Source organism: Meriones unguiculatus, chromosome 16, assembly GCF_030254825.1.
Source record: "Meriones unguiculatus strain TT.TT164.6M chromosome 16, Bangor_MerUng_6.1, whole genome shotgun sequence".
Classification (NCBI taxonomy): domain Eukaryota; kingdom Metazoa; phylum Chordata; class Mammalia; order Rodentia; family Muridae; genus Meriones; species Meriones unguiculatus.
In genome coordinates this window covers 62,181,725-62,195,998 of record NC_083363.1, presented here as the reverse complement: position 1 = coordinate 62,195,998, position 14,274 = coordinate 62,181,725, and the positions used below count along the sequence as shown (strand labels likewise).

At 46.2% G+C, this 14,274-nt stretch overlaps 1 protein-coding gene across 1 annotated transcript in view; it reads right to left on the bottom strand.

The window, feature by feature from the left end:
* Positions 1 to 14,274, bottom strand: part of Slc9a2 (solute carrier family 9 member A2) — a 78,024-nt gene that overhangs the window by 44,561 nt on the left and 19,189 nt on the right. The window contains exon 2 of the mRNA XM_021634829.2: positions 731 to 1,194. Within this exon, the coding sequence (XP_021490504.1) occupies positions 731 to 1,194 (464 nt within the window). The remainder of the gene's footprint in view (positions 1 to 730; positions 1,195 to 14,274) is intronic.

Genomic DNA, 14,274 nt, shown 5'->3' with positions numbered 1-14,274 from the left:
TAGACTTTTTCAGTGCCAAGAGTCCTTGTGTGCTGGTGACTGGCTGGTGGCTGGCAGATTCAGCAAGATGGGATCCGGCCCCTGAAAAGACCAAAGCAGGGTTCAAAACAGTTGAGACTTTAATCCTCAGGGAAGGGTGAGGGTGGAAGGTTAAATTTATAACCTCTGTCCAATGATGTAATCAACCATGTCTGTGCAAAAAGAACCCAAAGGGACAGACGGGTTCAAGGGGCATCTGGACAGCTGGCTGTGTGGGGTGCGATGTGTTGGAGGGGATACGGAAGCTATGCCCTTTCCCCATGCCTTGCCTGACACAGCCCTTCGTCTGTGTCCTTTGCAGTACTGAGATACTAAACAAACGTATCTGAGCTTTGTGTGCTACTCCAGCCAGGGGAAGGTGTGGGAAGTCTGCAGTATGGCCCATTAGTGAAAATCACAAGCCACTGAGCTTTGCTATCACCGTGTGACACTAAGTAGGAGACAGTCAGGGGGCCTGAGCCGTCAGCCTGTGTGCCTGACACTGTCTGGGGGGACAGACCGTAGCAGAAACAATTTGACTTAGAGGGAAGCCGGCTGATGTCCGCCACGGCGTCTACCGCCCCACTGCTGCGGGGGGGGGGGGAATGCCTCCCTGCCCTTGGCATCACAGCACTTGACATTCACCCTCCAGCCTTGGTGAGCCTTCTGATACGTGCGTGGCAGGAGGCTCCCACACGCCCAGCGTACTCACCACCGTGACTGCGTCGTTGAGCAGAGACTCGCCGAAGACCAGGATGTAGAGCTGCTCGTTGACATGAATGTTCTCAAAGACGGCGAGCACGGCCACGGGGTCCACGGCCGAGATCAGGCTGCCGAACAGCAGGCTCTGCAGCAGCGTGATGTCGCCTAGGCCGAAAGCCTCAATCTGGCAGATGCCAAACAGAGACACGCCGATGCCGATGGAGTTCCACAGGGTGCCCACCACGGCGTACCAGAAGATGGTGCCGAAGTTCTCAAAGAACGGCCGCGTGGGCATGAAGTAGCCGGCGTCCAGCACGATGGGCGGCAGGAGGTAGAGGAAGAACACGTCCGTCTTCATGGCCGGGGGGGACTTCTCATCCACCCCGAAGATGATCCCCCCCAGCAGGAGCCCCACCATGATGAGCAGGCAGCTCTCAGGCACGATCGTGGGCAGCTTGTGGTACAGGTGGAACCCTGCCGGCAAGAAGCACAGACACTGGGTCATGCAGGCGCCGAGAAGGATGGTAGTTCCACGGAGACAGTGGGCAGAACTTCAGATTTCACAGGATCGCCATACTTGGCGGGCAAAACAGCGCACTTTAAACAAGTTATCTTGCTAATGTATGTAAGGGCCGGAAATACTATTGAGGCACAAACCGACTTTTAAGCTAGAAATCAAAACGCTATAGATATCCAGTGTTTATATGGCGTAACGTAGCGGGTTCTTTACCCTTATTAAGCTTTTCTTAAATACTAGGACTTCGGAGATAGAATAAAACAAGGCAGTGTGTGTGTGTGTGTGTGTGTGAGAGAGAGAGAGAGAGAGAGAGAGAGAGAGAGAGAGAGAGAGATATCCATGTTCCTGTGTGTGCCGGTGCATTTGTTTGTGGAATGCCAGTACACATTTTTGCTTCTGTTTGTGCAATCAGCACCCCCCTCCCTTTTCTCTGCACAGCCTTGGGCTCAGGTGTTCTCTGTGGTAGAGGCACACCAGGAGAAGGAAGGAGCTTTTTTCTTGCCTTTCCTGGGAGGCTCCTGTGCAGGTCAGCGAACACCTCTGGTGGCGTTCCTAGGGATGAGCTGGCCACAAAATAAACAATAAATATTTTGTTTATTTCTTTTGGTTGTTACTTTAGGATGATTGTTGTTTGTTTGTTTGTAACTAGCAAGGACTGGTTAACTGAACCATCATCCCAGAGTTCCATCAGCTTCCCCAACTGATTACAAGCACGAGCCAACACACTCAGCTTTCTACTCTGGGTTCAGAGTATCAGTTCACATGTTGGGACGGCAAGCACTTTGTTTTTTTATTTTCTTTTTTAAAAATTTATTACAATTTATTCATTTGTATCCCAGCTGTAGTCTCCTCCCTCTTCTCCTCCAATGCCCCTTCTCCAATCCACTGATAGGGGAGGACTCCTCCCCTTCCATCTGACCCTAGCCTATTAGGGCTCATCAGGACTGGCTGGCAAGCACTTTCTTAATGGTTCTCTCTTCCTAGTCCAAAGCAAAGCGATTTTATGCTGAAAACAATTTAATTTTGCTCAGAACATCTTCAGGTGTAACTTTTCACTTCCTACCACCAAAACCCCAGTAGGAGGACAGGGCAGTTATTTTTATGCTTTTGGAAACTGAAGTGATAGCCAATGTATGGATTGCTCCAGGGTCTCCCCACAGTGGTCTGGCCACGCACTGTCTCGTTGATCACCACTGCGCTGCAGATAGAGATTAGTATTTGCTTTATCTCTAGTCTCAGATCCCTTCATTTGATGCCAAATATGCTTGTTTTTGAGATGTGGGTTCCGTAGGAGAAAACCAGCTCAGTTGATCGAGTGCGTCAAGTAGCTGGTTTACGGAGGACGCGCGCATTCCGTGAACAACTGCCGCCTCTGGAAGAGTTCCCGAACAAGCCGACACGCAGGCGTGTCTGTGAGTTACTCCAGTCCGATACAAGGGAGGCGCAAGACCCAACCAAGAGCCGGGGAATACAGAGGAGGAAGCCGTCTGCTAAGGGAAACACCCAGAGGAGCCAGGACTGGGCAGACCTCACAGCCTAGGCTAGACAGGCTTAGGAGCAGGAAAGGAAGGGAGGGAGGAAATCGCTATCAACAGTTCCACGCAGGATCCCAGGGTCCATTTAACACGGAGTGCACCTGAGCCAAGGCTGTGGCAGGAGAAGGTAGGAGCGAGGGCTGACTGGATGGGCACGTGAGGTCAGCACAGAGCTGACTTAGTCCACGGACGGCAACTGAAGGGCTTGGGGAGAGCCTGGGATTGCGAGCTAACAGTATGTCACCCTGAGACACTTCAGATATTTAGAACCGTAGGAGAATATGAAAAGGCTGTAGCTTGAGTGGGCCCAAACCCTCCCAAATTCAATATGACAGAATGAAGAGGAGAGGTGTTTGAGAGATGGTTGAGACAGTGACAATTAACTGGGAACCGGATGCCCTGGACAGACTCAGCAATGATGTTCTTCTGGAGCTTCAGAAGAGTGTGAAACTTCAGGAGATTGTGACAGTACTGGTGCAAAGATGACCAGAGAGTCACCACAGCAAGAGAACATGGATTCCCAGGCGCAAACGTGCTGTGGCGGCCACGACAGATGTTTGCGCTTCTCTGTCTGCAGTGACAGACAGGGTGACGGAGACGCTGCCCTTTGGCACTTCCCTCAGGGTTAACAGTGCTTTCCTCATTGCTCTTATGTCTACACTTCATTTCTCTCCACATCACGGCTACCTGCCTGCATCCATGTAGCATGCTGTGCTCAGTGCTGCTACCTGCAGCTGTACAACATGGCGCCCTTGATAGACAGACTTGTCAAAACAGAAAGACAGCTCCGGACTTTAAGACCCCGAGAGGCCCACCCTCAAAACTCAACCTGTGGCTGAAGGATGGCAGACCCCTTCCTCCCTCAGTGTTCCAGACAGGAATCTGTTTCCGCTGCTGAATAGACTTTCCTGCCCTGTGAGACCCACAGGTTCTGAGATCTACTCTCTCTGTGGACTTGTTCCAGGAAGAGCTCCTCACAGCTCATGACCCATGCATGACCTGCCTGAGAGCTGAGGACAGGGCCACTCTAATCCATCAACACCAAATAGCCAGAGCTGCTGCTGCTTCCTCCTCCTCCTCCTCTTATTCTTCTCCTCCTTCTACTTCTCCTTATTCTTTATCATCTTCTTCTCCTCCTCCTCCTTCTACTTTTCCTTATTCTTTATCCTCTTCTGCTGCTACTTCTTCCCCTGCTTCTTCCTTTTCTCCTTCTCCTCCTCTTCCTCTTTTTCCTCCTCTTCCTCCTCTTCTTCTCCTCTTCTCTTTGTCTCCTCCTCTTCCTCCTCTTCTTTTCATTTTCTTTCTCCTCTTCTTCTCCTGTTCCTTCTCCTTCTCCTCCCCTCCTCTCCCTCCTCCTCTTCCTCCTCCTCATTCTTTGGTTTGGATGACCACCCACACAGTTGCCCTCTCCCTTGTTCAAGTTTACCCATGTACACAGGTTCCCCTTTGTTCACCCTTCACTGTCCGCAGCGTTTGTGGAAAGGACATATAGGAAGCCTTTTGGAAACACGAGACTTGCAGGTCTCCAAGCTCACTCTGTGAGCTAAAGAACAGGCCTCTGGCAGTGTTCAGTGTTCAGGAGATCCTGTCCTCCCTCCCTTGCCCTTCTGCCTCCTGCATGTGACAGTGACATTAGAGGCCAAAGTCTGACCCCTTAGCCTTAGACTCCAGCATTCAAGACATGAGAAAATAAATGTCTTCCCTTTTAAAGTGCCCAGTCTATGGCATTGTTTTAGCAGTAGGGACAGCTAAGACAGGACGGTGTCAATTATAGGAAAGGGGTTTGGGAGTGACAGAACACACTCCCGGAGACTCATCGCCACAGTTCTTTTAGTAAGCGAAACTCTCGCACAAACAGGATGAAAGCCACAGCATGGAACACCCCATGAGCTGAAGCAATAGCATTTGGAGAATAGAAAACGGTAATTTCCACACAATAAAGTGAACACCTGCACTCGGGGTATGCAGGCATCAGCCATCCTGGCTCTGTGACGGCGACTCGGCAGGCTGCAGTAATAGGTGGAATTAATGTAGCCAGCGGCTGCAGCTGGCCTCTGCCCCTGGCCTCTGGCCCACTGGCCGCATGTCAAACAGAATAAAAAGTCCTCCAGACCCTATCTTCTTGCTTGCTGCCTCCTCTCACAGCCAGTGTTTCCTGTACGAAAACAACACGCCAACAACAGCCTCCTGGAGTACCCAGCCTCCTCCTGGAACTCAGCCCCAGCTGAGTCACAGGCCTCCAAAGTTGCCATACCGGACTACGGTGCCAGCCTGAATGCAGCGGTCCCACTCTGCCTGTGACTACGGTTGGGTGACCGGGACAGCCAGGCCCCACCTACTCATCTGAAATCTCCACCTCCCGGGGAAACATCCTCAGGGGCAGTCGGATTACTGACTGCATGGCAGGGCACTGACAGTCTCCAGGGCCCTGGAGTTGAGCCGCCTCCTCCACTTCATCGGAAAAAGCCAGAGAAAACACTTGTAATGATATGCGGACAAACACAACAAACCCTGGCAGCAGAGCGGAACCGGAGGAGGCCTGTTTTCAGAGGCGCCCACTCCTGTTCTTGATGCTCCCTGTCTCTTCTCTAACGCAGCCTCTGGAGCTGGGTCTCTCTCACACACAGAAGTGCGGTCCTCTCCATGTGGAAAGCACCTTCTAAGGCCTCTGAGTGAGGGTGGGAAATGACATATGGGCTGAGGAGGGGACAAAGATGGTATCCATGTACCCAGATGGTAATGCTTGCCATGGTCATGTGATGTGCCAGGGTCTGACCAAGACCTTAGCCGACAGAAGACAGCGATGGAGAAGCAAACAGAACCAAGCACAGTAAACGAAGGGAGCAATCAGACCAGCAGGACAAAGGGCCAAGGAGGAGGGAGAAGGTTTACAGGAGCAAAGGTGACACCGGGAACCAACAGCATCCAACAGAAACACTTGGGAGCCAACTGAGAATTTATATTTTGAAAAAAACATTTTTGATTTGTTTCTAAATGCTTAAGTCTGTCAAAATGGATCTGAGTGACCCTTTCCTGAAATAGGACAGTGGCTACTAAATCTGCCCAGTTGTTCCATGATTACCACAGGATTAAGTGACAAGCGGTCACCAGCAACTCAGCTTGGTGTCCTTCAGGAAACAGAAGCAGAGGCATGAAGAGTGCTTGCTCCGTGACCCTCCGGTAGGTAGATGGGACTTTGTGTTCCCACGTCTATGCTTTGGCGAGCACCCGGAACCAACTGGTCAGCAGCATGGATAGGTCTTTATAGCTTTTTGTGTATTTTTTTTTTTTTTTTAAGCTGGCTTCTTAAATATAAAACCAACCCACCATTCACAAACATGTATACATGTGTTTCACTCTACGGGTGTTTTGTGAAGGTGAAGCTAACCCGGCAGCAGGCAGAAGTGACTGTGCCTGCGTGTTCAGTCCACCTAGTATGACTAGGAAAGGTACCAGTCATTGCAGAGAAAACCCAAAGGAAAGGTCTGGTGATTTTTATGGGGCGGACAGGAGCAGCTGCAGAGACTGTGCAGGGCAGAGAGCAGCTGAGATGTTCAGGGCGGAGCCATACTGTGCGCAGTTTGCACTTTCAGACCGTATTTTAGTTGGTCTTTACTGTGCAAATGAAGCAACGAGTTGTTGGTGACAGCAAAGTGCTCTCCTCTGGACTTGTTTCAATGAAACTTTCTTCGTGAACATTGGAACTAGAGTCCTGTACAGTGCTTCATGCTGCCATGTTTTTATTTAGATTTGGCTTTAATCAGTTAGAAATGATCCCCAGCCCACAGACCATACAAAGCCAAACCACGGGTCACCTTTGGAGCCCAGGCTGCTGGGTGCCTACGTACCCAAGCAGGCTATTTGTAGTTCCTGGTAACTCCTGTTCATTGTTCCAGGGGCATTGTACTTCTTTTTATTCAGCTTTTATTACAGCATATAAAATTCTGCAATGATAGCGCTTTAAATTTTTATTGTTTTATTTTTATTGTGACAAATCTCAGTGGGAGAATAGAAGACTCACATAAAAATACAGTGTAAAAAAAACTCCTCCCCGAGAGTGACATAAATTCAATTTCTCTCCACATACAAGTCTAGAAATAAACTGAGCTTAAAAACTAAATGTCTGCATGAAAATAAAATCACTGAGATTAATTTACTTTCTTTTCTCACTGTAGCTACAATAACCTGCTTATCAAATTCTGGGAAGTGGCCAATGACTGAAAAAACTACAGGAAGCTTCCAGATAACACGATCTGCTAAAAAGCAACAATATAAAAGTCAGAATCAGAGAAAAGCATAGAGAATAAACCTAAAACCACAACAAAATAAAAATCAGCCAGGCAAACCACACAGTTTTAACCATCTCAAGGTGGGGAGAGTGGACTCTCTCTCCCTCTCTCTCTCTCTCTCTCTCTCTCTCTCTCTCTCTCTCTCTCTCTCTCTCACACACACACACACACACACATACACACACACAGAGGCTGTGATCAGCTCAGGGAGTCAAGAGGTTAGCAGAAGAGGGAATTGAAACTCTCAGAGGACATGCATTAGGTGAACTAAAGACAGATACAAACATTCTATGTTCATTTTATTTTTGATCTACATTTTAAAGGGGATAGCATCTATTGGATCAAGAAATATTTGCCAAGCTTGGCTTAAGTACAGGATAGTCACATGTGGACACCAGGGAGGCACTGTGCAGTGATCATGGCCACCTGCCCCAGCGCTGGGTCCTGGGGCTGGTGATCCTCAGACTGAGGAATGGTCACAGTAAGCTAGCCCTTTCTGACTGGAGGGAAGGAGAAGAACATGGAATACATGCTGTGGACGCTGGTGTTCAGGTACTGAAAGGAATAAGCAAGACCATCTCAACATAAAACATGCTTATTTGTAAAGTATCCCCACTTACATAGCAACTAAATACATACCTCTAGAAACAACTGCAGTGAGCAATTAGCCAGACATAATACACAGAAGATAGGAGCATGATTTTTTAACCAGATATTCAGTCATACATAATCAACAAATTCTCATAATATAATTAAAGTAAAAAACAGAGTAGAATGTATTTCTGAAAGTAAACTATATTAAACAAACTACTAATTTAAATAGTTAAGACATTAAACACATAATATATGAAATACATTAAATTCAATAAATAAAGAATAATCAACTGACATATTAAAAATTACTATTAGGAATGTAGACTTGTTATAACATTTAGTCATAGGCTAAGGCTGAAAGATGAATTAACAATCACTCCATCAAAAACAGTACAGCTCTATGTGCACAAGCTTTCTTTTAATTGAAGGCTCCTCCCACTGGGCTTCGAAACACTCGTCATAATAAAAATACTGCAAACTTTGAGAATATAAGTGAAGCATCAAACATTGTTGAAATTATCTAGAGTAGAACTTATATGCTATTTATTTTTTCCAGGTGACTTGACCATTTATAGGAAAGGAAAGCTAATGGATTGTTCAGCCAGGTTGGACTTTAGAAAGGCACAAAGACAAGAGTTAGACCCTTAATTGTAGATTTTATTGATCATTTTCTGTAGCTGAGGGTTGGATGAGTTGGCTCACAAATGTACCGTGTATTCAGTGCACATATCTCTAGTCCAGAAGATAAGATGTGGTCATAATGGTTTTTGATAGAAGAAAGACAATGATCGATGCCATCATGTAGGAGATAAAACTAGTAAAGTAGAAGTAGGAAGGAGGTCAAATGAGGACACTCAAGAAAGCATCATGAGTGAAGGTGCCATTAAGATTGATCGATGAGGATTGTTTTTCAGTCCTAGGAAGTCTCTAGGAAAGTCCTGGTCCAGAAGAGTGTGTGCTGTGGCCAGTTGGGAGGGGAGGGGGGCTGCAATCAAGCAGCAAGGACCCACACCACACCAAAGAGAGGAAACAACTCTTGATCCATCTCTCTACCATCTCTGCAAGTGAAAACTAGTGGAAAACTCTTGGCATCACCTTGTCCTCATCCATAGAGAAACAGAGGGAGGTCCCTTCTAAGAAACCAGAGGTTGGAATTTAGAAGTGAGACCCAGGTGGTAACACAAATGGATATGATTACCCATCAGTATAAAGAGAAAAGTTGTCTATAAACATAAGATCAAACTGTTAAAGCATAGCCCAGGCTCTCTGCAGACTCAGGCACAGTCCCATGGAAGAAGGTCTCAGCACAAGGAGGACTTCATGACAGAATGACCACTGAGTAATAAAAAGGAGCTTTCTAATAATAAAGATCTCTGTCTCTTCAGAGAATGTGCTTATATGATTGAAAAGTCACAGAATATTGCTCTGAGGATATTTGTTATGGCATTCCGTGTGATGGGGAAAAAACTGAAGGAAGCAGAAATCATTACCCCATTAAATTATTATTTTTCATTTGCACTACATTTCTTGAGACCCTTTCACACACTAGGTGACATGAGGAGAATTATAGGTGCCATGAAGGGAATCGTGGCCATCCAATGGTAAGAAACACAAGTTAAATGAATCTACAAAAGCAGGTGATAATGAGCTCATAGAGGAAAGAAGAGAAAGATGAGGGAGTCCTTCTGATGGATATTTCATATCTGTGTGGTCAGGAAAAGACAAAATTCCCAGTGACATGAAGGAGTCAAAACATGGTACAAGTACTTTTCAAAACATGAATGAAAAGAACAAGGATGGAGACCTTGGGGCTGGGGGCCTCCTGGTCAACCAGGCCAGCTGGCAGGAACTCAGCAGAGAAAAGCACGGAAGAAAGAGGAGAACAAGAAAATGCCAGAACATGCCAATTCTTTGGCCAGAGAAAAGACTGCAGTTCTGCTCTGAGAGCGATGAGGAGCCTTAGAAGGTGTGTGCGGCTGGATTCATGATTGTGCTGCTCTATTTTGGCTGCTATCAGTGTGTCTTTGAGCGATTGGGAGGTGGCCCTCATCAAGAGGGCGGTGAGTACCACAGTGGGTCAGATGGGTGAGTCTGAATATTGTTGTTCCAACATAATAGGACACTGGTCTGGAGAGTCCTGAGATGGTGGTGGTCAAAGATGTCCCCACATTTTAGTTCAATCTACTGGATATTGAGGGGGTTACTACTGATGTGGAGAACCACAGGAAGAGAGACAGAAAATACCAATCCGAATGTTATGGAACAACGTTGCTCTGCCTAATGATTTACCTCGAAGAAATGGCAGGCAGGCCATACCTGTAGAACACTGTGGAAGAGCCATGACTTCCTAAAGATTTGATGTAACGCTTGCTCTGAGTCATGGCCATACACACCACCATCTGATTTTATTGCACCTCGAATGAATCACAAGAATGAGACTGTAAATCCCAGTAATGGTACACAAAGGCATAAGAATGTCTCATAAAGAAGGAGGCCAGATACCAGGGAGGACAGACGGTGTAGTCTGATTGCTGTTACGGAACCGTGTAGATAACAAGACATAACAAGAATACACACAGGAGTTGGAATACACGCAGGAGTTGGAATACACGCAGGAGTTGGAATACACGCAGGAGTTCCTTTCAGAGTTCAACTGTAAGAAGCTAAAGACTGTAGGTGGAGGGAAGCAATGAACACCTTAATCACAGCAGTTGGGAGGAGGAGAGGAGACTCAGGAGCAAGCTCAGCTGTGTACAAAGCGCAAGGCTGCCTAGCCCATGTTAGATTGATCTTAAAATAACAAACAACAAAACTCTCAGGTGGAAGCTGTCACCGGTGAAGACAGTAAGAACATTAAGGTAGGAGATGTGCTGTCTTTGCAGCAGCACCAAAGGCACATGCAGTTCAACAAGACAGAAGACCGGGCGACAAGGATGCTGAAATTATACAATGAAGTGGAAAAAAGCCTCCTTGCAAATGATGCTGGCCAAACGGAACATTCCTGCACCAAACAATAAAAGTCCTGATCTCTCACCCTTCATGAACGTGAACAGAAAATGGATCAAAGACCTTAATGTAGCATCCAATACTCTGAAAGTGCTAAAGACAGCAGTGGGGGAAGTGGAGGAGGGGAATGGAGGAAGGGGAACTGGGAGGGGAGGACACTTCAATACACAGGAATGGAACACTTTCTGCATGGGACTTCAGTTGCTCAAGAAATAGCCAACAGTCGACAGATGGAATTCACACAAGGAAGCAACCCAGGGAAGAGATAGCCCCAGCAGAGAGAGGATGCAGAGCCAGCTGTACAAGGAACTCAAAACCCCAAACAGCAAAAAGCAAACTACACTACCAATAAACCGGCTAACGAAAGGGACAGGCTGGCCTCAAACAATCAAAGTTTCACAAATAAAAACTGCACGGGGATTCTGTCTCACCACAGCCAGAATAGCAGTCATCATGAAATCAAATACACAAATATTGGTCTCACAAGGACCAGGTCTGAAGGAAACCCCAATATACTGCTGAGTGAATGCAAACTAGGCCAACTACTAAGAAAGTCAGCAAGGGGATTCCTCAAAACACTAAAAATACACCCACCACGTGACCCAGCTGTGACACTTCTGTGCACATGCCTGAAGGACTTCAAGCCCACACATCACTGACGCTTACACATGGGTGCTGAATGTAACAGGATTCACACTAACCTATGGGACATACCCACCATGGACTCTTTACATGTCTCCTGTGCAGATAAAGCAGACATTAGGACTTTTCCACCCATAAATAAGAGCAAAATTATATTGTTTGTAAGAAAATGAATGCAATTGGAGATAATAGTAAGTGAATTAAAAGGCAGTGTCAGGTTTTCCCTCATTTGTGAGTTCTGGTCTTTATAGATACATGAAGGCAAATATATATATATAATTAGAGATGATATTGTGTCAAAAGTGTCTGACATACACCCCTCAGCACACATGTGGCCCAGGGTAGCTGTGAACTCACTCCAACACAAAATTATAAACTTATTTAAAAAGCTCAGTTTTATTTTTTTTATAAACCTGCTGTGTGTTTATAAAACATTTGTGATGACAACACAGCCCAAAGCAGCGGAAAGGTTGGACAACCCAGTCGAGGCAGCAGAGGGGACTGATGAGCAAGCGGGTGGGAGGGGAGAGTGAAGTACTTGGGAACATGCCCCAGGCACACTATGTTGCATGAAAACAGCCTCATGGGACTAATAAAACCAAAATAAATGCAAACAAAACAATATTATAAAATAACATTTTTAAAAGACAGTAATGTTCCAATTCATCTCATTGAAAGTCTGAAGAAAATAAATGGTGAGAAAATTAATATCAAGCAAAGATGAACAGAGTCCTATCCCTGATCAGATGGAATTCATGTCCCTTGTTCTCATTTGTCAGAGCTAAAATCTCAGACGTTAAACATGAAGCAACCAGGAAGGATGACCGAGGATGAGAAGAGCCTCAGCTCCCAGGTCTGAAGGACAACAGAGCAGCAAGTTTTGCTTTGGAAGCTTTGTGGTTTTTTTTTTTTTAATTATTTTATTTGCCTGGATGTTTTGCCCTCATGCACATCTGGGCTCCACACATGCACAGTGCCCTGGGGACTGGAGGCTTTGTGGATGCCCAGAACTCGGGCTTGCCAAGGGTTTCAGGCTCCCATGTTGGAGCTGGGAATTGAACCTGGGTTCTCTGTAGAGCAACCAGTGCTCATGACCACTAAGTCTTCTCTCCAGCCGAGTGTGTGTGTGTGCATGTGTGCCTGTGTGCATGTGTGCGTGTGTGTGTGTGTGCCTGTGTGTGTGCGCATGTGTGTGTGTGTGTATGCGTGCATGTGTGTGCTCTCGTGTGTGCATGTGTGCGTGTGTGTGCGTGTGTGTTTGGTATTTTTCCTTCTAATATCTTTACACTTGAACTAAAGAAGTCAGCAGCTTGGAAACTCTAGTGACTAGAAACAAAAGGGCAAACAAAGATCTTTGTCTGGACAAGAGGCTTAGATTAGAAAGAATCCACTTAGCAGGAAAGAGAGATTTTAAAGAATGGCTGCTCTCCTCCAGGCAAACACCACAGAGGAAACTGTGGTCTTACCCAGCAAGGTCTGGGAGGCAATCTAGACTCCACCCTCACAGAGTGCTGAAATTTCCCGCCCTGGCAGTGGATGGGCATCAGACAGGAGGGGTGTGAGGTGTGGGATTCTCCCTTCTCCTGGATGGCAATGAGCCCTCCCCAGTCGGTAAAGCCGATCGGGAGAACACTGGTCACATCAGAGGACTCCACTCCCAGCCCCTGCCTGAGAAAAGGAAGGGAGGTACGAACCCCAGTGCTGAGAAAGACAGAAAAGATACCACTACTGAGCCTGTCATCAGATCATTTCATCAGAATCAAGATGGCAAATTTTATGTGGTTTACTCATTGCGAAGAAAATAAGCTTCATTTTCCCTCTTATCTTTCCTTCCCATTGGTATAAAATAATGGTGTAAAAGCAAAACTAAATATCGATTTAACTGCATAAACACTGCTAAGCAAACAGGTAGAAAGGAGGGTGCTTTGCTCAGATGGGTATTTGCAGGTGGGCATAGGCGCTGTGTGCTAAACCCCCCAAACATAGTTCTGACTGGTCTGTTGACATGAGCCTCTTTAAGGCAGTTTGGAATCTGCTTTGAAATATGTGAATCATGGGCTATTAAAAAGGGAAGATAAAAACGTGAGAATTGCTGGCAATTCAAAGGAAAACAATTTATCAAAATACTCAGAGCAAAATGTGAAATAAGTGGAAAAATGTTTGAGCAGATTTTAGCATGCTGCCATGGAAACTCCATCTCCCATAGCATGTTTTCTCTGTCACTCTTCACGTTTATTAAAAACGCTCGATGAAAAAGAACACAGAAATAATTACAATAGAAAAGTGCTTAAATGCATCACTCTTTATCCTCAGTAAAGGAAACTGCCCCTTTTTAGTAATTAAGTCAGTTAATTACTGCCATGGGGTTGTGGCTCAGTGCTAGAACTATTGCTTCCTGTGAACCCAGAGCCTTTGTGCGCATTTATCTATTTAATTGCATGCTGGGAAATGCGCTAATTTTCATCAACATTAACTCGTCTGCAAATAAATTCCCATTCATCTTGAGTGCAGTAACATGCCCCACAAAATTCATAGACCCCTTAAATACAACCAGGTAAAAGTCAAAGATTTGACTGAGTCCTTGAATTTTGGACTATTGTTTGCTTGTTCTGTGCTTCATGTGGCTGTGAAAGGCTACATACTCAATGGAAACCAGACTTTGAATGTTGGTCTCTTCGGAGCTCCGTGGCCCAGTTCCCTTGTGTGATCCACGGACACTCACTCAGCTATTTGGTCACAAGGGAATCAACTAAGACTGTAGCAGTCCTCACCCTGTGGGTTGTGACCGCGTTGGCAAACCTCTATCTCTAAAAACACTTACATTAGCATTCATAACAGTAGCAACATTTTAGCTGTGAAGTAGCAACAGAAACAATGTCACGCTTGGTGGTCACGGCAACGTGAGGAGCTGTATTAAAGGGCCGCAGGGTTTGGAAGGTTGGAAGCACCACCGGGTGGCTACGTTCCTAAG